At 36.6% G+C, this 23683-nt stretch overlaps 1 protein-coding gene across 2 annotated transcripts in view; it reads right to left on the reverse strand.

Moving 5' to 3' along the window:
* Positions 1–23683, reverse strand: part of CTNNA2 (catenin alpha 2) — a 504365-nt gene that overhangs the window by 85786 nt on the left and 394896 nt on the right. For both annotated transcript variants that reach the window (XM_069856551.1, XM_069856550.1), the window contains exon 9: positions 18574–18726. In XM_069856551.1, the coding sequence (XP_069712652.1) occupies positions 18574–18726 (153 nt within the window). The remainder of the gene's footprint in view (positions 1–18573; positions 18727–23683) is intronic.

Consider the following 23683-nt stretch of genomic DNA (forward strand, 5'->3'; position numbering starts at 1 on the left):
TTTTCCAGAATAAACAGACCAGATCAGAGATAAAGCATCCAAGACACAGGAGAAGATAAACATGTTGAAGAAACAAAAACAGCCAGTGCTGACAATTTAAGAAAATAAAAAGTAAATTTTTGGTATAAATCACTGCAAAACTTCACTTAGAATACTCACATGCGTAAAAAAGAGCAGTATGAACTGCACAAGCAGAAAGAGTTTATAGCAAGTTTGGGGGTATTAGAGGATAGGGTATTAGAGGAAGCTACAACAGCATTTTATAAATGTGTTTGAGATAAGTGCTTGGGAGGAAATAATAACTAGAGCTTCAGATTTTGGTAAGGTTTTAAAATGAAATTTAGAAGTTTAGAGATCACTACGGGAATGAAATTCTGGAATGACCTTCCAAATAGCTCTTTGACAGAGAGCATGAAAGTTTCTGGAATTTCAGATCAGAAATTGGACTGGAATTAAAAATTAGATTATGGGATATTTAGAGAATTTGATCTAATGATTTACCATTCTTGATGGTCTTTCTTTTCTTTTTCTTTTATTTTAATTTATAGGCAGCCTCCTGCATCTCCACAGTAAGTATTCTGCTCCCCTGGTATATATATCCCCTCATATATCCTATGAGAATAATTTAAGAAAGTTTTCCCCTAAATGTCTTCTAACACATGGAAAGGTTCTCTTAAACAGACATCAAGATGAAGAAAATCTAATGATAATTATCACGTAAGTATGACAGCATTGTAGAATGAGGTACAAACACGGAATTTAATTTGAGCACAAGAACTTCTTGATGATTACTTCTCTAATATACATATATATTCTTAACTTTGTAATAAAGTTTCATATAAAATGAAAGTATATTTCCAAATCACAGTACTCTTCCTTTATTTTTCTCTCCTGCAAGGTTTCTGCAAATCATCTAAATAAAGACTACATATTCCCTCTTGTAAGATTCAGCTTTCCATTTCTTTATGCACAGAAATACAAATGGGAATGTTTTTTTCCAAATCAATATTAAAACAAAAATGCCATAATTACAGTATAGGATATGAAGAAGAATACACAAGAGCTTGGTTTTATTTGTATTACTGAAGAAAAAAGCAAGCAGGTAGAATAAAAACAAGCACAAAAACCTGTGCAGAAAAAGCTGCAGAAAACAGGATCAGTAAGCAAAAAGGTATTAACAGATTTCTGCTGTGAAAGACATCTTTATTATTTAATCACATAAAGTTGTTTTGTCCTTTTTCTTTGAAAACACTAAAAAAAAAAAATTAAGCCTTCTAGAACTGGAGCTCATGTTTAGTAAAGGAAGATCAGTTTTGCCATGCCTGGTTTTTAAGATCATAGTACAGTTATGGTTGCTTGTGTATCTGTGTGTACCACATTTGTAGTTTGTATAACTGAAAAAATCAGACACAACAGCCCTTCTAGAAAGTACATGACATATTCACAGCAGCCCAAAGGAAGCAATTATTCAAACATGTTGCTGCATTATCTCAGTCACACAGATTTTTTTTTTTTTTAAAAAAACAAGTATTCTGTAAATATTGCACACTTGTAAAGAATGTCAAACAATTTTTTAATATATGCTCATTAACTTGATTATGTCATTTTTTTTGGTGATATTTGAACCTCCAATCAGTATTTGCCAAAGTGTGAACTGATTCAAGGGCACCTGCACTTCAGCTTGACAAATGGAACAGGAGCTAGAAGGATGGAGTCTAAGTTCATATATGAAAACATGAATCCTGGACATGAGACGGCATAAAAATAGTCAGCTCTAAAGAGAAAAAAAACATTGACAAAGGGTAAAAATTATTAATGAGACCTTTATCCTTTTGTCAGAAGCTAAGGTGTATGGTGTGAGTGTCCTTTTAAACTGCTTTATAAAAACTCCTATCTTCCGATCTTCACATTGTAACAGATACATATAGTGTTTATTTTTCTCCAGGGGATGATATTCTTGAGTTCTGTAACGATACTCTTGAGTTCCTCTAGGAAGTCTCTGGCAGAAAATAAAACCTGGCCTGCTAATGATTCAGATCTAGTAGCAAATGGTGTTGCAATTCAGTCTAAAAGGAGGGTAAATAACAGGAGAGAAGGGGGCATTAGGAACAGAAAACAATTGAACAATGATACTACAAAAAAAAATTCCTGAAGACAGCACTACTCCTGGGATGAAGTGTACACTTCCAGAACAATTTTTCAGTTCCCAATGTTGCACGCTCTGTCCTCTGCCTCCTTTATGACACTGAAAAATAAGAATATGACTTTGGAAAAACACACTAGTGAAGTCTGCGTGCACTACTAACATTATTTTGCGCTTCCTTGTCTTAATAAGAAGAAAGCATAAGTTTTTTAGGCATTTCATCCCCATGGTCCTCATTAAAGTCAATGGAAGTATGTTTCAGTCCCATGAAACCATTATGAAATCTGACCTCTTCATCTATCACAATTACAGGATTGCAATTGGCACATGTTAGCTTGGGCTACAGTGTAAGAAGTTCTTGGAAGTTTATTTTATGGTAATAAAATCAGTTTAGTTATTTAAATGCTGCATGCAGAGGTCAGCCAAGCTGCACTGTGTCCCATCTGTTGTGTTAAAGTTACACGCCAAGATAGCTTTCAACACACACAAGATGGAAACAGGAGCATCTTTGACAGACACTGCAGACTAAAATAAGCTCAAGGAGCTCAAATGGGTTAAGATGCAATGGACCACAGGCAGTGGCTGCAGGTTACTATTCTTTCACTGAAGGTTAAAAAGAAAATGTTAGAACTATGTACCTTCATCCTGCATGAGGTGGGAAATGTTGATGCTCCCTTTAGACACAGGTGTCACTGGTGGTCTCCCTTTCAAAAAGACTTGATATTACAGCGTTATTACAAGGGAAAAATTTGATGCAAGTGAAGTATCCTGGGCTATCATAAGAACGTAGTTACAACAACTTCTTTACCACAAGCAACTGAGGGAACAGAACATCACAGGCAATAGCAGCAACTTCTATGGGTAAAAACTTTTACCACAGACATGACTTGTTGTCATTACAGACAGAGGTTCACCATTAACTCACCATTTTTACTCAACATTAGCTGTCTAAAAGGCATTTATTGCCACCTAATTGCCTGGGATCCCCACAAAGTTGCACAAGAAGGAAAGGTACCTTCAGAGTCCATGCACCCCACATATTTTGACTGAGCACTTTGCTTTGGGACAGCAGGAAACACCTTTTAGAAATACATCGCTCTACAGCAATGGCCCAGAGACTATAGACAATAACCATTCAAAAGGCTAAAAGGTAGACCTGAGGCAAAAGTTAGGCAAAATTAATTTCATCTTGTATGTTAGAAAGGTTCTAGCTATTTAAAATTAAACCTGGAAGTAAACTATGTTTACTTTTACTGGCTTATATATAGTAAAGCGTAGGTTGTATCTAATGGCTTCTAAATGCTCCAAGTATTTTGCTCACTTGTATCTAGTTTACTATTTTAAGGGATATGTAAATAACAAGTCAAGCAAAATTCAAAAGATAGTACAGTTAAAATCTAGAAACTGGAACAAAGAGTGTGAAAGACTCGCTGATAAACCATTGATAGAAATCACAGTGATCAGATTCTTATTCTAGATCCGCCACAGGTCCACTAATACACTGTGGGTAAATCAATTCACCTTCTAGGAGGTTACCTACAAAGTGTAGATAATATTAATGATTAAATTTAAAAGCATATTGAGTTCAATGACAGCAAAAAATCTAATGTAAGACAGACTTTTGGTGCTCTTGAGCAGTATAAAGTGTCTGAGGCAAGAAGCATCACCCAAGTCCTAAGATAACCTGAACTGTCACAGTTCTTTGTTCAGCCAAGTTAGAATCCTTGGATTTACATCTCGTTGATGGAGACTGACATTGCACCTGTGAAGCTGGCAGAACACAGTTTACACCAGTGACTTACAGCTTGCAAAATGCCAAATGTTTTTGTGCTAAACATTACAAAAAGAAAAGGAATAAAAGTTGTTGTTCTCCTGCTCTGGAGATGTGGGAAATAATTCTTCTCCAATATAGGAAAGTCTTTATGAAGGTAAATAAGTTAGGAAAAGACCAGGAATGGGATCATATTCAGAAAAAATATTGGTGAAGAAATATTTATAACTGTTGTGCATTAAAATGAGGAATTATTTTAATAATTAGTACAAAATTTTGGTACATTTAGGTAACACCTCATTCATTTGCAAATCAGCAAATGAAAAAATGGGGAGAGAGATGCAAGTTTCTTAGCAGAATTCTGAGGTTTTCTTAAAAAAAATAAAGTAAAAGATGATTTTTGGCCATAACATGGATATGAAAGAAGGTAACTTCTGTAGAAAATGGAAAAGACAGAAAGAGGTAAGGTAAGACTTCAGGTAAAACTGTATTTGCACATTTCACTTCAGAGATCCTACTGCTTTCTGGCTTTCTGCCACCTCATTCTCTGTACATCATTTCAGCTGGGAAAACTGCTATCAGCGACTTTCAGAAATGAAAATATATGATGTGACTCAGAAGTTCCTCTCCAATCCAAAAAGGGATTGAGAGGAGAAAAAAAGATAGATTTTTACCTGGGGCAGGGAAGGAAGGGGGTGATAGAAATAATGAATCCTGGAATATTATAGTACATTTGAAAGATTCATTAGGATCAGTTTTTAATTGAGCAGACAGTAAATAAAAGAATGTCGAAAATAATCAGATTAAACTAATGATTTATGGCCTTAATGCTGTTATCTACTAGGCTTTTCAAAATCATGTGTCACAAATTAGTATAATCAATATTTTGCACTAATGTACAATCTTTTGTATAAGTTTGCCAGTGATCTATTCATGCTGTATAGATTTACCAGTATTCAAAGAAACAAGCAAAGATCACGTAATACTGAGATATTAGTGTGCAACATGACGCACAGAATTCAATCTCCTCTTGCTTTCCCTTATACAGAGTGTGAATCTGAAATGTTACAGCTTCCTACTTCTGTTATTTTGAGTGTTTGACTTTCTTTAAACTAGTGGATGTCAAGGTAACTCAGTGATTATTCCAATACCGTGTATGATTGGAGGTTTAATATTATACAATATTGTAAGCATAGAGGTCAGTAGGAACAACTGCTACTGTTTCTGGTTTTCACTTCAATTTTTATAATTTAAACGAACAACATTACTAAACATTCTTTTGTTAAAATGGTAGTCCTTTGATATTATCTGAGAGAAATAACACAAAATGTCAATTATTTTCCTCTCATACAAAAACTCTAGTCAGCTATACTGGTATCCCAGTAAGGATAATGATCCTGCTGAGAAAGTCACACTCTGAGTCAAATAAGGTATCATTATTCTTTCTCTCTCATTTTTCCCTTACCTATCTAAAAAATGTATGCTAATTTCCTTGATCTTTTGTTAATATATGTTGCTGAGTGCCTTCATCTTCCTTCTGACATTATGGCAATACTATTTTCTGCAACAGAAACACATCCATGGGACTTTTCAGTCATGTCACAAACAGCGGTTTAAGATATTCTAACAGCTCTTAACTGTTTCTTTGGGCACGGTAAAATTTACAAGTCCCTTTAAATTATAGAACAATATGTGTTATGTGTTGAAAAGGTGACAGCCAATCTGCTACTCACTCTTCTCACTCTTCATATCTATGGAAAAGAATCACACTTACTTCGTTAGAAGTAAAAGGAAACTTGAGCCATTTAACTGGTACTTCAAAGGGTATGACTATGGAATTATGCAAGGGGACCCGTAGTGATAAAAGGTTCTCAATATAAAGCAATGGCTTGATTTTCTTCATACCTAGGTATAATGACCCAGACATTGGGGTGATTTCACTGGCCTCCACCCCACAATCCTTTTGACGACAAGTGTGGGCACTGATAAAATTTTGTCTGTTCCTCACTTCTCTATCTTGTGCTTTTCAAGAGCAGAGGGATTAAAGCTTACAGAGGCTCTTTTCCTGAACTTTTGAAGTCCTGGAAGTACTTCAGGATCACCAAATCACAAGTTTTATAACCTGTGTTCTGTGAAACTAAACTTTACTGTTGAGATTACACTTTCATGCTAAAATCCTTTTCCCAGCTACTTATAAGTTTCTTAAGAAGTTTTCTCAGACTGAAGTTCCTCATGCTTGCTCTGAGGCCATAGGAAAAACTCTCTGAAACTGAAGAAAATCCATTTAATTAATTTATTTGATTTTCAGAAATGCAGGCTTGGAAATAAATCAATAAAACCAACAACTTTTCAAGCTAAGCCGTGGAATCAGTCTTCCTTTATCATCATCAATACTTCATAAAGAATTTTCTACTGAAACATGATCCATACATTTGCTAATGTTATTCTAACAGATTAGTGAGGTGGTTGTTTTTTTTTCTTTGGAAATTTATCTCCACATTAAGGCATAAAGTACATTTTCAAACATTGAGGAAACTTGTTATCAGGTTTATAGTATTCTACTCAGTGATACCTAGATATTTTCTGAGCTAACTATGGTATTTAGCTAATGAGGTATATCAGGGTTGCAACACTATAGGTTTTACAATGTCTCTTCTCCTTCAAAGAGACAAAGCTCAAGTTTTGCCAAGGAGAATTACGACTGAGGATATTTATACATCCATAGATATCCATATCAATGTGAAATGCTGAATCCATGGTTTGTCAATAAAAAAAAAAAAAAAATTAAAATGGATCTAGTCTCATATGTACTTGGCATTCAGCAGCAGCATTACAAGAGTATATAAATAACTTCACTGAAAATTCACCCTAAAACCTGCTCTTTCCCCAGCAGCCCTCCCAGACTCTTATTTCTGACAGCCTGCTCTGTGTCCATTCACAGCATCACCTTGATTCTTGTTACCATTTCCCTCATGCAATTCTGTCGTAAGAGCTTCCAGCAAGAGATGTAAATTTTCTCCAAATAACAGCTATCCTGGGGGAAACAAAGCCATGGCTTATCTGACTCTGCTGGAGGATCTGTTTTGACAGAAAAAATATTTTAAAGCTGTGCAGACCATCCAATGCTCAGACTATAGGTCTGAAAACAGAATAACAACAGTCATTTAACTTATCCAAAATGGCAAAAGGTGCATTTCATTGCTGAAAACACCTGAAATTCCAGGAAAAGACAGAAAACATAACTGATGTGACAAGATGTTTTTCATTCAACTAATGCCACAAACCACTATGCCTACAGGCAGAACTTCCATCTAGTAAATGCTAAGAAAGAGTAGGACATTTTATGTTTGTACATAGACATGCTAGTGAAACTGCTGGAAAAATAGGTGGTATAGAGATGAGTTACACAGGTACTTAAACTTTTGAAGGAATAAATGGCTTGAAGGGAGAGACCCAAGGACCTCATTTAACAGCCTAAAGTTTTGCAGTTGTTGGATCAAAGTATCCAGTGGAAAATAAATTTATTATAAGATTCTTCACTGAACAAATCTTCACTGAAAGGGTCATTAGGCAATGGAACGGTCTGCCCAGGGAGGTGGTTGACTCGCCTTCCCTGGAGGTGTTTAAGGTGTGGGTGGATGAGGTACTGAGGGGCATGGTTTAGAGACTGGTGGGAATGGTTGGACTCAATGATCCAGTGGGTCTCTTCCAACCTGGTGATTTTATGATTCTATGATTCTTCTTAATGAAGGTGCAGATAAGATGCAGAACAAACTGTACAGTCTAAAAAGATATGAAATACCCATCTTTAGATTACAGATAGGGCAATAAACTGTAGCACTGAGGGCAATTCACTGTTGAAGTTACCTGGCTTAATTGATTATAGATTTGGTATCAGGGAAAAGTTTCTAATCAAAACTTGGGATGGAGGAGTTTTGGTCTTCCTGAATAATAAATACACCAGGGTAATGCAAATTGATGTAGGTGCCACTAAACACAGTCTGCTGCAAGGTTCCCAGTGTACCCTTTTGCCACAGGAAAATACACACAGCATCCCTAACCAGGAACATTTAAGCAATAAGGATTATTAATGCACTATCAGCTACACAGCTACAGTCCGGACACTGTAGTAGAAGCAGTAGGATAGACCTGCGATGGATGCATCATCATAACCACCACGCATGTTAGAATCTGGCTAATGGGATACAGGGGCAAAACTCAGGATGAGATCTGCTATGACCCACATGCTGCACAGGCTAAAGTAACATAGACACTCCTGTACAACTCTCGTGTACCCATGATAACAGCATTTGGAGATGATGCATTTCTGTATTTCCATGTTTTGTTCTGGATTAATAACCTTTATTACTCAAGGGTCTATATTTGAACTTGGCCACATATATCTCAATTGCAATCTTTTTTAAATAAACCAAGGCTGCTACCTCTTTTGTTCAAAATCATGGAATTTCTTAATTATAATTTCTCTTTTACATTTGTTCAAAACTCTATCATTAAACTTAGCATTCTGTCCTCAAGTCTTTGACATGTCTTCTCCTTGGACAAAATCTGCTGAGTTTTTGAGCATGTTTGAACTCTCTCCTTTATTTCTGATTCACTATTCTCTTGTAAACGCTCTTTTCAGATTCCTCAGAAGTACTTACTCCTTACTCCTGAACTTTTTGGCTTCTTAAATAGTTCTAGCCCCTCTATCTCTGTCCTACATGCTGGAAATTGCTCGACCATGGATGACAAATTCTCTTTCTCCATAGTAACATAACACAGAAAGGGTCATTGGGCACTGGCAGAGGCTGCCCAGGGAGGCGGTTGATTCACCTTCCCTGGAGGTGTTTAGGGCACAGGTGGACGAGGTGCTAAGGGACATGGTTTAGTGTTTGATAGGAATGGTTGGACTCGATGATCCAGTGGGTCTCTTCCAACCTGATTATTCTATGATTCTATGATTCTATAAGTTGTTTGTTTTATTTCCTGCTTTGTTGTGAGGTTGGAATACCAGCATAGCTTCTTGTATTTCATCCTTTCATTTACTCCCCAAAACTGCCCTTACTTCTCTTAAATTTCATGCTCTAAAACAGGTTATTTGATTAAGCTCTTCTTTCTTACAGTGAAACCTAAGATGCATATGTAAAAGCACAGTTCCTAATACTCACTGATTGAGATATAACCATGCCAATACATCAAAAATAAGGGACAAGATGCTAAATATTTTAAATAGTAGCAAAATGTTAACCTGTCTTGAGGAACAATTATTAATCCAAACATACAGCTTCTAGAATATAGGTTGAAGTACCCTTTTTAAAGGCACATTAGGCAAAAAATCAATTATGGTTAGGACTTGTTACCAGAGACACAAATAAAACACTTTATAAAATACCATCTGAAAGTAAAAATAAATAATGTGAGTAGCTAGGTGGGACTGCCTAGAAAATATCACCTTTGAATAGCTAGCATGTCAAGTATCTCGTTCTCCCTGTTTTTAAAAGTACGTACACCCTTCAGATTGCTGGCAACTGGAAGTAGGAAAGATGTCTGCATTACACAACACGTTGAGGACAGTCAAAGGAAATGAAGAGAATAAGTTAATGGATAGAAGCCATTTTGAATATTAAAAAAGAAAAGTCTTGATGTCAACATTAGCAAAAGAGTCTTGCTCTGGCTTGAAAACTTGTCCAGGGCCCTTACAGCTGGAATGGGCTGAAAGACCATAGGAGTCAGCTGTGGCACTAGATGTATTTCCACTTGATACATCCTATCCATGTTAATCCAAAGAGATATGTTTGCTCAGATTAATCTTTGGCCTTTTTTGCTCCAGCTGTGTAGGTTATTACACACTGTCCTACCCGCTCTAACAAATCCTTCTTCAGGTTGCTAGAAAGAACAATGGGAGAGTAAATATAGTTTCATAAGTGATGCCCTCCTGACAAATGAATAAAGCAATGTTCATCATACAACTAACAGAAGGACAGTCAGTTATCATCTTCTTTTATTAACTTCTCTCAAAGGTTAATACCACTTCATGAACTTTCCACTTCAAACTGCAATTCATTTTCCAGGGGGAAGAGATCACTCTTTTCTGGAGCTAGAGCTTTCCTTGTAACTACTTGCATGGTAAAATTCCAGGCCAGTCTTAGAATCTATTTCATGAGTACTGTCCAGAATTGCTACTATATTTTGAGGTACAACAATAATGTGCTCTCGCTTACTTAAGGCTAGAATCCCAAGAAACATGAAGCTTTTGTGTTGTCCTAAAACCAAAGAAGAAGAGTTCATCTGTCTACAGTTTCCAGGTGTTTTTAAAGGGCTGTAGCAATAGGTGACGATGGATATAAAGATAAGGATTCTTGCTCTAGCAAGCAGTCTAAACTTGCTATATAAATATTAGACTGTAACGTTAATGGGCTCACAAACTAGACTATGCAATACTTTAATGAACAGGTTATCTCAATATGGGTTACCTCTGCCATGTTGACGAAAAATAGAAGCTCGATCAGTGCAAAAGGCTAGTAGTAAATTCCATTTGTTTTCTTATTTGCTGCCTAGTGAGAAGAGATATTAAAAAAAACACCTAAGCCTAAAAGAAACTGCAGGTATGTAAATTACACACCTGCCAGTATTGATTTCTAGCTGCTAAACAGAGTGAGCTGGGAACTTTACACCATGTCATCACATAAATGCCAAGGATTCATCCTGACAATTTGAGAAAAATGCCTCTGATAACAACCAGTTTTCCTTCCCTCATTTATGAGAGAACAATTAATGAAGGCTTGTATCCATCTCAGGAGCTCCCACTTACCTTCATTTCTTCCCTGATGGAAGAGATGACATGTCTGTGAAAAAAATCATGTCTATCAGAAGTGTTTAAATTCAGTATAAAAGGACTTCTAGCTTTCAGAGGGATCCTATGACTAGGAGGTTCACATACTCACTCCCTTCAAAGCAATCCATTGTATAGACAAGTTAGGAGATGATTTTCAGCCTACATCTCAGTGTACTGAGATTACAAATTCAAACAAGTGGTTAGGAGGACCAAAATCCATAATTTATGTAATCAAGTAATTAAAATGGTACTAAGAGGTCTTGATTGTATTATTAACAGGTTTTAAATCACGTAGATTGCTATGTGATTGGATTGTGTGAGTTAGTAGACATAAATGGATACTAGAGTTTGTAGGAGTCATTTTATTTTGGGAAAACGTACCACATGAATCACATAGCTAGCATGATCAGACTAGAGAATTAAGTCCCCAGCTAAGCAGGTGTTATTCTCTAGGAAAATATTTTTAAAAAATTACTCAGTGATTAAAAAAGGAGTTATTGGATTTCATCTCTTTTACAGAGGCCATAAATAAGCATGCTTAGAAGTTAATTATCTTTTAAAAAAAATCATCTGCTAACTGGAAAATACAATGAAATCATTGAGAATAATTTTTTTCTGCAAGGAGAAAACCAGATATCTCTCATGAAAATATCTAATAGAGTATACAAAGAAAAGGTATGTTGAAGTATTACAGCAACAAAAAAAAAGTGAAGAAAAGGCCAATGTGCATTTTCATTTACAGAAAACCACCCAGCAGGTTTCTTTTTTTCTCAATGTGTGAAAACACATAATGCAATTACTTCTTAATAAATGATACCTATAGGATACAGGAAATCAGAAAAGAGAACTAGCACAGCACTGGCTTTATGCCTTCAGTCCCAAGGCTGGAGATGTATCCAAGCTGAGACAGAGATTCTGCAACAATTTACTACTGACATTATTTTTTTTATTATTATTATTTCTTAATATTGTACTCTCCTTTTGAGAAGAAAAAAAAAAGAACCATTATTACTTACAGGTAGTATTTGCTTATTATGTACAGTACAGAAATACATGTGAACAAATAAATTTATGCTTCAGTTCTTCCCGTGTTGCTATGAGATGTAGAACCTTAGCAATCTATGAACGAAGGAAGAGAATAAATGAATGGAAAACGATTAGTCAAGACAATGCTTATAGTCCCAGATTCTGGTGTTCTTATTGCACCACTGGGGAAGAAATTTTGGAACTACATTGCCAAAGCAAAGGAGCTTCTCCTCTTTCAGACATCAACAGGAAGATGTTGAGGGATCGGCATCCAAGACCTTCAGCATCTACTGTAGCCAAGTTCTCCTTTGCCAAATTATTTAATTTCATCCATGTTTCTGTGCTAACAATGCAGCCCACAGATCACAGGCAGTTTCTGCCACTGCTTCCTCCTACTGCAGACTTTGTAAGCCTCAGAGATGGACCCATATTGCCTGAAGGCAGAGATGGCTTTTGGATGAAAGCAATCTTGAAAATATAAATATTGATTATTTAACTTCTTTAATAACCTATCTTTTTCAGGGACATGTATACACGAAGCTCAAAAATGCACAAAGATGCAGTTATTTCTGTGCCTGATCTTTTCTATAAGGCAATTTTATTTCATTTCAGTGTTAATCTAGAAACCAGAAGATGAAGCTGGCATACACCCCAGCGGACTACAAACACCCAGTGGCTAATATAAGTAAAAAAAGCCAGAGTAAAGAGTTCACCAATGACAATGCATTACCAGAAAGTTTCATCTTGAAAGACTTTGAGTTTACTTTGCCTCAAAGGCATATACACCTCCAAGGTGAAGAGATGGACTAACTAGATCTGGCTGCAGCAGGAACTCAGAAGAAATAAAAGTAGAGTTGCAGCTTTTCATGTTTTCATTGCAGATAATTGGACTCATGGTTTTAGCTGTCGTCAATATACTCTTCATGTTTACTAGGAATTAAGAACATCTGTTGCCCACGCAGGGAAGAAAGGCCTGAGATGGAAATTAAAGCTAAAATGAGCAGATGAAACATTAAGACGCAGAGGTAGCCCACAGCTTTAATTTCAAATAAAATCTCCCAACTTGAAGGGCTTGAATTAAACTAATCTATGACCTTCTTAACACTACTTGATTAGCACCAAGGATTACTATCTTCTAAATACTATTTTTTATCTAGCTTAATGTCAACTAAAAGAAAAATACAGGAATAAAAGCTGATCAGTCTGGAAGAGGAAACTCACAGACGTATGCCTTTTTTCACAACAGAAATTGGATACAGAAGCTATGAAAGAATATTGACATTTTTTGTTCATTACCAGAAGCAAACAGCTAGTTGTATGCTCTGATAGTGCAGGAATGCGCACTTGAATAAAAAAGAAGGAAGCTTTTCAAGTACAGACAGTATTTCTGAAATATATCAGTAGGAACACTGTTTCTTGAGCTACAGTTGCAGAGATAAACGAGCCATTTTTTTTCCTCTTACTCTTGCTACTCTGAGCTTCTCCTTTCTTAAATGAAAATCCAGCTCAGTTCATGAATTCTGCAGTATTTACAAAAACATAAACAAAACATCGTTACATATTCCTTACGAAGAACACTAGTACCTCCTGAAAGTGAGCTAGAGTGGCACACTGTAAACTGTCAGACCTCCACTGATCTCAAGAATGTTGCAGATTTACACAGATCTTCACTCCCTAAAAGAAAACCTAGCTTTATGTTTCTTAGGGACTGAACACTCTGGATGCTTTTCTGAGAGATATTTCTGGAATGAAAAAAATGGTGGCTTGGATATTAGTTCTTTTTATCGCTCACGTAAATCTAGATTAAATTCACTGTCGACCACTACTGTAAAATTTGCTTTCACATTTTTTCCTCTCCTCTCATTACAAAATCAAGTAAGCAGGTTAAATTGCTTGGTTTGTTTTCTTTGCACGGTAGGAGTATTTCTTTCCCTCCTGTCTTCAGTGTGCAAGCCTCTTTCCACATTTATTATGGGAAAACATACATTCAATCTGAATTAGGAAACTACAAATAATACAGTTCTTGGAAAATGAATGTTAGCCCGCATCAAGTCTTAGATAGAAGTTCAAGCACTTTCATTTTCCCCTTGACTTTGTAAAAGAAAAAAAAAAAATCCCAGAAGCCTAAACTTCCAAAGGTAACCCCAGTATCCTCTTCAAAGTGGCAATTACATGGCCAGGAGAAAGTTAATAAAGACTCTTGAAAGCCTAATGGACAAAGAGACTATAAAACAGAAATAGAAATGCTGCTATTAGGTTTCATCTGCTACAAATTACTATCCAACCTTGTGGTACTATTGATTTGCTTGTGCTATATCAAATTTTAATCACCATAAACCATAGCCTAACACAGTTCTTCCACTAGCCAGGTGTTCTTGGAAGATAGCTTTGATTATTTTGTGTGTCTTTAGGTTTGTATGAGATAAAACTGATAGCTACATGTAGGTACCACAAAATTATTAATAAAAATTAATTCATGCAAAATTGGTAAGGCATTGCCTCTTCAAAAGATTATTTTTAGCTGCTTCAAATTTGGTGCTGCATCAGTTCATGCTGAAGAACAAAAATCCCCTTCATTCTAACTCTGTTAGAAGTTTCAAGTAAAAGTAAAGTAACTGGATTGAACACTGATCACTAAACAGTGAAGTATTTTGAAACTCCTCAAAACTTAAATCATCAGTTGAACTCTCTTGGACTTTTCTCCAAAGTCTGAGATTGGAAAGTCTGATCCAATCCACCTCTTTAACGACAAGGCCCTGTAATCTGAATTTTCACAGCTCTTAATTAAACGTCAAACATGTTGCTGTTTCCTATTGAAATAAACTAACCAGTTCACTGTCGTGGCTCTGAAGAGTTTACTAGGTGCCGTATTTCATCTCCCAGGAAAAATGGTTGGTCTTAACAATTTAATTTTGAAAGAAAGAAACAGTCTAAAGGAGTAATAGTTAAATCAAGAAAGCTTCACTAAATAGAATAATAAAAAATATTTAATTAGCTGCCATACAGTGCTTTGGTAGATGCATTGAATAAATCTGAGCTGATTTATCAGTCAAGTGCCTTTGTGTGGTAGGCACTGGAATTACGTGTCAGTAACCTTAAGCTGAGAGTGAAGGTGCCTGCATACAGAAGTTAAATGACTTCCCAAGGTCACACGTGAAGCTGGCAATACAACTCAGGCATTTACGGACTTTCAGTCCTTAGAGATAATTTTCTTATAAACAATAAAGTGACGCATGAGGTAAAATCATGACCTGAAACAACACCGTCACTTCTCTAAATTCGGTTTCAGGAGGCATAAAAGTTGAGAGATGACTGCTGAAATATGATTTGAAGACAAGGAGTTAGACATCCAAGTCTGGAATGGTACCATCTAAATTCTGTTTTATTTTATTATTATTTTTTACCCCAGGTAGCTGTATGACATTTTGAGTCATTTTTGATGATTTATATAATCATTAAGCAGGTTCTCACCCTTGAGATGTTCTGCCTTCTTGGACTCTGGAGGAAGCCTGAGACAACAAGGCTTCTGAACACAGGTATTACAGATAAAGTGTCTCAGGTTTCATGGGATGACACCTTACTCTGGGTTTCCAACATAACCCATAGAGAAAACTGATTGTCAGCAAATGCCTAGAAAAATGAGACTTCATCTTTGCAATTATTATTCTCATATGAGGTATATCATAGCAAGTCAAGTGAAAAGGAAAAGGCAAAATGTTATAAGAGGCAGGGAAGGAAAAATACATAAATAATGAAAACAGCTCTTAAGAGAAGATTTAAGTATTCTGCAATATGGACTATAACAGAAAGTTAACTTCCATAAGCCTTATTCTTACAGCATTTTTGAAAATGTATTGGCCATTCAAAGAAAATTTTGCCATTTGTATTCATCAAATATCAAGAAATACATTTTTTTTCTCAGAATGCTAAAATGCAGCTTTTACATAAAGAAGTATTAAAACACAGGTTATTTTTCCTGACCTTTTGATGGACTTTCTATTGAGCTTGGTAAGTCGTCCAAGAAACTCAGATTTCGATTTTAAAAAGAATGATTAATATTGCAGAGTTTTCACAGTATTGGATTTGCAGTGCCAAATACCTCTAACATAAGCAAGTGCAACTCCATATACTTCAGTGGAACTGTGTTTGCATATATTAGCAAGTAATTCTGGCCCTGTGCCTGGGAAAGGATCTTACATTCCATAGTCACTTGATTATGTCTCATCTCGAAACCACAATTTACTATTTGCAAAATACTTGACCCACAAAACCATAGAAGCCCATCTGCTAAGATACCATTGTGCATCGTTAAGTAAAAATGATGAAGCTATTTTAAGCACAAAATCTAGTGTATGAGGGATGCAAGTCTATTCCAAATATTTATTTTCTTGTGCAGGCTGGTGAACCTGAAACTTAGATTTCAAAATTCCACTTGCAGTAGAGAATAATGTCTTCAAGTTACTTTATTACTCAACACAGAAAGAATCATAGAATCACAGAATGCTTTGGGTTGGAAGGAACCTTAAAGATCATCTCGGTCCAATCCCCCTGCCATGGGGCAGGGACACCTTCCACTGGGTCAGGTTGCTCAGAGTCTCATCCAGCTTGGCCTTGGGCACCTCCAGGGATGGGGCATCCATGACTTCTCTGGGCAACCTGTTCCAGTGCCTCACCACTGTCACAAGAAAAAAACTTCTTCCTAATATCTAATCTAAATGTACCCTCTTTCAGCTTAGAACCATCACCCCTCGCTAACACCTATCTAAATGAACCCATCCCTAGAAAAGAGTATGGATGGACTCACAGGCTAGTACCAGACATCAGAGACATCGAAGAATCAACTAAGAACCTGCTTCTAATAGTCTAGAACAATCTATATTGAATTAAAAAAAATATCAAGCATTAGGGCCAAGACATCTATTGTTGCTATCATCATTGTTTTATTGGTGTACCGAAACATGACCACATGATGTTCAAAATCAGTAACCAAGCTCTAGTTTGGTCTCAAATGCAACTCTAACATAATGTTAGACTTGTAACACCAAAGGTTGATAGTTATAATTACTGTGTTGTCATTTTTCTTCCAGTTTAAGGTGGTGGGGTGGGATAGATTGGGTTCGGGGGGAGGGGCAGGTGTTGGGATTTTTTTAACTATAGGCGTTAATAGGCATTTTTCCTCCTTTTATGTCATCCTCTCTTATTAACTTTTTTGAAAGATCTACTTAGCTCTTTTAAACTTTTTAATAATGCCATTAGATCCATAATTGCAACACTTTGTTGCAAATCTGTGGAGGAGAGGACTGCTATAATACAAACTACATATGTTCATTCTATATTATGTATAAGGCTACAACTCTTGACTGCCACTACAACATAACTATGTGAAGGGCTTTTCTGTTTATTTGGGTTTTTTTCCTCTCTTTATATACCTATTGTAATTTGTTTCTTCATTGCCACAGCTCCAGTTACCTGAGGACAGTAACAAATCTTTACATAAATCAGAGAAGTCAGGACTGAAAGCTGCAGGCAGTCCTGTGTTCCTCTTGCAGGTAGTAATAATAAACCTTACTGTGTTCAGCCTTGTACAGAACCCGTCCAGAGCTTTCAAACTCTGGGACCTACCTTTAGGTGCCTACAAGTTAAGCACTACAGCAAACATCTGCCTCCCAGACCCTGAATAACATATCTTGGTTCCATTTTGTACATGGGAAGAATGAGATGCTCTAGAACAACGTCTTACACCCACTAAAAACACCACCTCCCCCCGACCCCCATGCACATACACATTTGTCAGGGAACTATGTTGCTGTAGTCAATACTAACCAAGAAATTCTAACTCCTTGCTACAGCTCAGGTACTAATGAATTATGATAGTGCCTGTTTTAAGAACAGAAGCCATTCAAAAGTATAGTTCAATACTTATCAAATCAGTAATTCCCTAACAGCACTTTCCTCTGCTAAAGAACACATAACATGGCTACAGAGAAAGTACGTTGCAATAGGTCTACATATTCTTCAAAATAATGCTAGCACAGAGAAGTCAATAATGCCACATAATAATACGAAGCAAATAACTGAGTTATATTTGACTTCAAAAAATACAAGTGTGTTTTTCATAGTTCTTGATCTGTTAAAGGGCAAAATGAGATGAACAATATGATTACTGTATTAAAAGTGCATTCAGTGATTATTCAAGTTTCAATCATTATGCTTTGTACTCCTAATGGTATAGTAGAGCTATTTCATATCATCCACAAAGACCTGAAATTATCACTTGACTTTATACAGCAGCTTTCTTTAGAAAGAGAAGACGCATACTTGTAATACAGACCTTTTAAAGATTAACCATGATCTTGAGGCTATGCCTTCTCTATATGTCTTTTCCCTACATTATTTCCAGCTGATAAGCTTCTAAGTATGGAGCAGCCTTTGGGTAGTACCAGACACAGTATTGTGAAGCACTTATTTGGCTATTTACTTAATAGAGATTAAGATCTATCACACTGTTAGTAAAGCTGAACTGAAATTTACTTCTTGTTGCTCATGACTTTTGACAAAATTCTGGAAATGCCATTTTTAATATGCTTAGTTACTTTAATGAACTATTAAATTACAGCACATGCTTCCTTCTGCCTCCCATCCAGACATTTGCTGGACAATCACTGGAGTTGACCAGAACACCTGAAACCTGTATTACAGAAATGCTCCCTCTAACGTTTCATCTGGTATATCATTTTCCTTGCCTCTCCTAGAAAAGAGGCAAGATGGAAATCTAGTTGTGTTGATAAAATCACTTACCTCTACTAACTTGTTGGCGTGTTCACGGAAGACCTGAGCATACTCCTTCACTTCTTTCTCATTACCGCTTTTTGCAGCCTCAATGAGAACCAGTAATGGGACATTGGTCTCCAGGAATGAATCCGATATATGATCCATTACTGCCTTCCTTAGCTGTGACAAAAGAAAGCAGACCAGTAAATAAAAGTAGAATTATCAATATACAATCCCACTGTATTCATTGGTTACTTATATTTAAGTAGAGATGTGTCACATCTCACAGTACTGTACAGGAGTTGGGGCTTTTTTCTTTCTTTCCTCCAAAATATATATTTTCAGCTAGCATAGAAATATAAAAACCTTAAGGACTTAGGCTCTGCAAAATCCTCCTGAGATTCATGCTGACTCATACATCTAATTCTACTGGACTAAATGGATCAGTATAGGACAATGGTGATTACCCACATAATATACTGCAAACTGATGAGAACTGAAAGCTGCACACTACTTTAAAAAAAAACAGTTCAGCTCAATTAAAACCCAAATATGGATTAAAGAGCTTAACTTCAAGCAACCATTAAAAATTTTAGCCTGACTATTTCTAAGCTTTCTCTAATTCCTACACGGAATAGTATCCTACGCAATTATGGGTATTTCATTTATCACAAGCCTTATGCTTCATATTCTCTTTCAAATACCTCCAACGGGTATGAACACAAAACCTTTCTGAGCATTTCTGAGGCAGAATAGAAAAAAAACTGCAACTTATTCCAAAGGAAAAAAACACACTTTACAATTTACTGAAGATTAAACACCTGTTATTTCATAAAAACATCTGTTTGAAACAATATTACTGTAAGAATGATGTCACTAACTTCTCTACATTGCTAATAAATAATAATAAATGTCAAAATTCACCTAAATTTGAAAGACAGTCAGAAGGATGACTGAAATCTTAAATAATTCTTCCTGGAAACTTAAGTGCTCTATAGGAATATGGATCAGAAACATTTTAAGCATGTTTTCTCTGGCTTTGTGGTCATTAGGAATGAAAAAATGTGGACTCAAAAACGAGCTGGGAGTTATTCATCCTGGAGGTCTGGCTAGCCATTAGTCTCCATAAATCATATATTTTTAGTTAGATGAAACACCAGGAAAGGTAATTTTCTCTGTTTTGCAGTCCAGCCAAGAAAGCTCTAGCTAGACAGGGTGTCATCAAAACACCAAATCATATTAAAAACTGGTATGTTATTAGGCACTGTAAATACACGATCCAAGATGTATTTTCTGTTTGACAGCAGCAATTGTCAGCTCTATTTGAATAAGGAGAAAGCTAACTTTTAATATTTCCATTTAGTCCCTGAGTGGTAGAGTAAAATCAAGCAAAACAAAATAACATTTAAGAGTTTGAACACAGTATTTCTTTTATTTCTGTTACAATTAAACCAGCCAATGCATTAAGAAAAGCAATTTTCAATTCCCTTTAAAAAATTAATACTGCTCAGACTCTACCACTTCCAAAAATAACAAAAGGCACTCACAATAGCTAAAGTAGTAATATATGCAACCAGGAGTGGGGGGAGAAGAAAAAGAGAAGAATTTACCAAAGATACCTGCCAACAGTTAGGAAGCTTGTGTTGTAGCTACTGTCACCTTGTTCCCTTTCTTTTTTACTCTCATCAATCCGCTTATATCCAGTTGCTGACTTTTGTTTTATTCTTATATTGAAATGATCTTTTGGGTTTGTTTGTGCAGTATCTAATACAATGAGATCCTAATCCACGGATAGTTTTCATAGATTCCGTACCAATATAAAGACAAACATTAATTTTGTTTCAAATATACCAAAGCGTTCCAAACGTCCTCAAAACACACTAAGATGTAAAGTTTCAGAGAACACTGCAGCAGCATACCACTCTGCATCATGCAGCTGATAGAATCCCATTCACCTAGAGGACTGGCCTTCCCTGTTAAATGAAGGTTTTCATCTATAGCCAGTGATATGGGAGAAATGCTGACAGAGAGGATTCATCTCAGGCTTGCTTTATCACCCTCTGCAGATGTCTATCTCCCAACACTTAGAATCATAGAATCACAGAATAATTTGGGTTGAAAGGGACCTTAAAGATCATCTAGTTCCAACCCCCCTGCCATGGGCAGGGACACCTCCCACTGGATCAGGCTGCCCAAGCCCCCATCCAACCTGACCTTGAACACCTCCAGGGATGGGGCAGCCACAGCTTCCCTGGGCAACCTGCTCCAGTGCCTCACCACTCTGTGAAGAAATTCCTCCTTATGTCTAGTCTAAAAATGCCCTTCACCAGTTTACACCCATTGCCTCAGGTCCTATCACTACAAGACTTTTTAGAAAGTCCCTCCCCAGCTTTCTTGTAGGCCCCCTTCAGGTACTGGAAGGTCTCTATAAGGTCTCCTCGGAGCCTTCTCCAGGCTGAACAAGCCCAGCTCTCCCAGCCTGTCCTCATATAGGAGGTGTTCCAGCCCTCTGATCATCTTTGTAGCCCTCCTCTGGACCCGTTCCAACAGGTCCATCGCCTTCTTACATTGAGGATTCAAGAACTGGACACAGGACTCCAGATGAGGTCTCACAAGAGAGGAATAGAGGGGCAGAATCACCTCCCTCAACCTGCTGGCCACGCTTCTTTCGATGCAGCCCAGGGCGTGTTTGGCCTTCTACGCTGTAAGTGCACACTGCCAGCTCATGTCGAGCTTCTCATCGACCAGCACCCCCAAGTCCTTCTCCTCAGGGCTGCTCTCAATCACAGCACCGCCCACCCTGTATTGAAATTGGGGATTGCCCCAAACAAGGTGTAGGACCTTGCATTTGGCCTTGTTGAACCCCATGAAGAAACTTGCTGAGAAACTCCACTCCCACGTTAGATGCCTCACCTTACTACCTATGGTTAGACTTATCAAAGTCCATTGCACTGAAACAGGCAGCATTTTCAAAGAGGTTTTAAAAATCCCATGGTGCTTCCATCTCATTCTCAGGGAAAAAAAACCTTAAAAGTTTCACTTGTTCAAGTTCGATACGAGTATCAATAAAATGTATTGCCCACTGCACTGATAAAAACCTTACTCTAAATGCTAGATGAACACTGACATTTTTCTATTATTCCATAAGGAGGTATCTGTTTCCAAGTGTTATGTTCCATGAACAACCAATTCAATTTATAATCAAGGTTAATGTGGTATTATAGATCTGATTATAACAACAGGCCCCATGGAACTACAAAAAAAAGGAAATCTCAGAATGTTTAAGTACACAGGTTTTGGGTTTTTTTTTTTTTACATAGGTATTAAATATCTTCAGCCTGCAACCACATACCAGCAATCAATAAAAAGGACAGTAAGAGCATCAGCTAACCAGCAATTTGGGGTTTACCGCTGTTAATACACAGCAGAGTTATATCTGAATCAACATGAATGAATAGAATGGATATCTTGTTTCTAATGTTAACTGCATGTTGCCTTCTGCAGTTCAGACTTGCAGCAGCTGACAAAACCTCTGAATTCTGACTGTCACGGATCTGATAAATATAAAATTAACAAATTCTGTTTCCCTATGCTGTGTTAATGATAGATGTCAGTAGCATATTTCTGACCCCTCATGTAAACAGGCATTATAATTTCTTTAGAAATTGGTTATCTGAGCTTTAGGACGACCTTGCATTGAAATGGAAAGGTATCGTTAACTGTTTTTATACATGCAGGAGACCACAAATTTTGCTATCCATCACCAGGGACTATAAAGAATGACTTGACAAAATCATTTGTTAAATGTGACAGGAGTATGAATAGAAGACATTCATCCAAGCCCTGAAATGGATACATGACAAAGTAATATTAATTGCACAAGGCAAGACATTTAAAAGTATTAGCTCAGCATTACCAGTCCATTTGATCCAATTAGGGCTATTCATCAAGGTAAATAACTCCGGGAAAGCTAATCTTGTATGTTCCTCTGCATACTGCTACAAAATCCAGCCAAAATGATGGGTTATGCAGCCAAGGATTTCACAGTTTCATACAACTACCATCAGTTCAGAAGGGAATGGTAGAACCCTGTGACTCGAATTTAAATGGTCATAAAACATGTGGCAAAACGATATCAAGTATTATTTTAAATACAGCATGGGATCTTGCTCTTGTACATACATTAGCAAGTATCTTTGCACTGCCTTAATTTGCTCTCCATTCTGATGTAAATATTATGACACATACTATTACTCATAAGAGTATGCTTTAGCTTTTTTCCCCACTGAATTTTTAATTTAATGTGGGTAGTTTCCACTACATGAAACTGCATTTATTAGAGGAGAAAGTGCATTAAATAAAGGCCTTGTTTAATTCATTTTGTCAAGGAGAAAACTTTATTAATTAATATATAGTGAAAAGAATAATAAGTTTGCTAGACCAACACAAAGATATAGAAGAAAAACATCAAGATCTGCAAATATTTTTAAAGTATGAATCATGTACCACAAGGCAGATTTTATATCTTTCCCATTCAGTCAATTTAGTCAGTTTATGGTGCACAGAGTCAGTTACTGGTTTTGATAGCATCATGTTCTACCATTCTGAGCACTATTTAGGGCTGTTTTATCATTGCTGGTTCACAACTATAATTGAGCTCAAAGAGGTTAAACTGTCCACTGAAATGATGTTTTCCATGGCTGTATAACAATTTTAGAACCCAAATGTCTCAGTGTTACTTACAGTCTAGTAGAGAATTAAATGCCTAATCCTGACACTGGAAGGTAAAGTCACAGCAGGAGATTAATGACTCTAACAGATTGTTAAACTCTATAAAGACTAGCAGTATAAAGCTATCTGTAACAAAAGTTTACCAAGGAGTACCTTATTCTCCATGTTCTATGTAATGTGCATTACATGCTGAACCTAACTACAATTTGCAGCTACCTCCCAAACAAGTATGAATTTAATTGAAAGAGATTAAAAAAACAAAACCAAACCAACTGTGCCTCCTCCAATATATTGTAAAATTGAGTTCGGTAGAATAAGATAGTGACTATAAGAAGCTACTTCAGTATAGTGTTAAAGAGAGATTCTCAGGCAATTCTGCATGCTCCAACCCATGAAGATATGATGA

This window comes from Phaenicophaeus curvirostris, chromosome 4, assembly GCF_032191515.1.
Source record: "Phaenicophaeus curvirostris isolate KB17595 chromosome 4, BPBGC_Pcur_1.0, whole genome shotgun sequence".
Taxonomy (NCBI): Eukaryota; Metazoa; Chordata; class Aves; order Cuculiformes; family Cuculidae; genus Phaenicophaeus; species Phaenicophaeus curvirostris.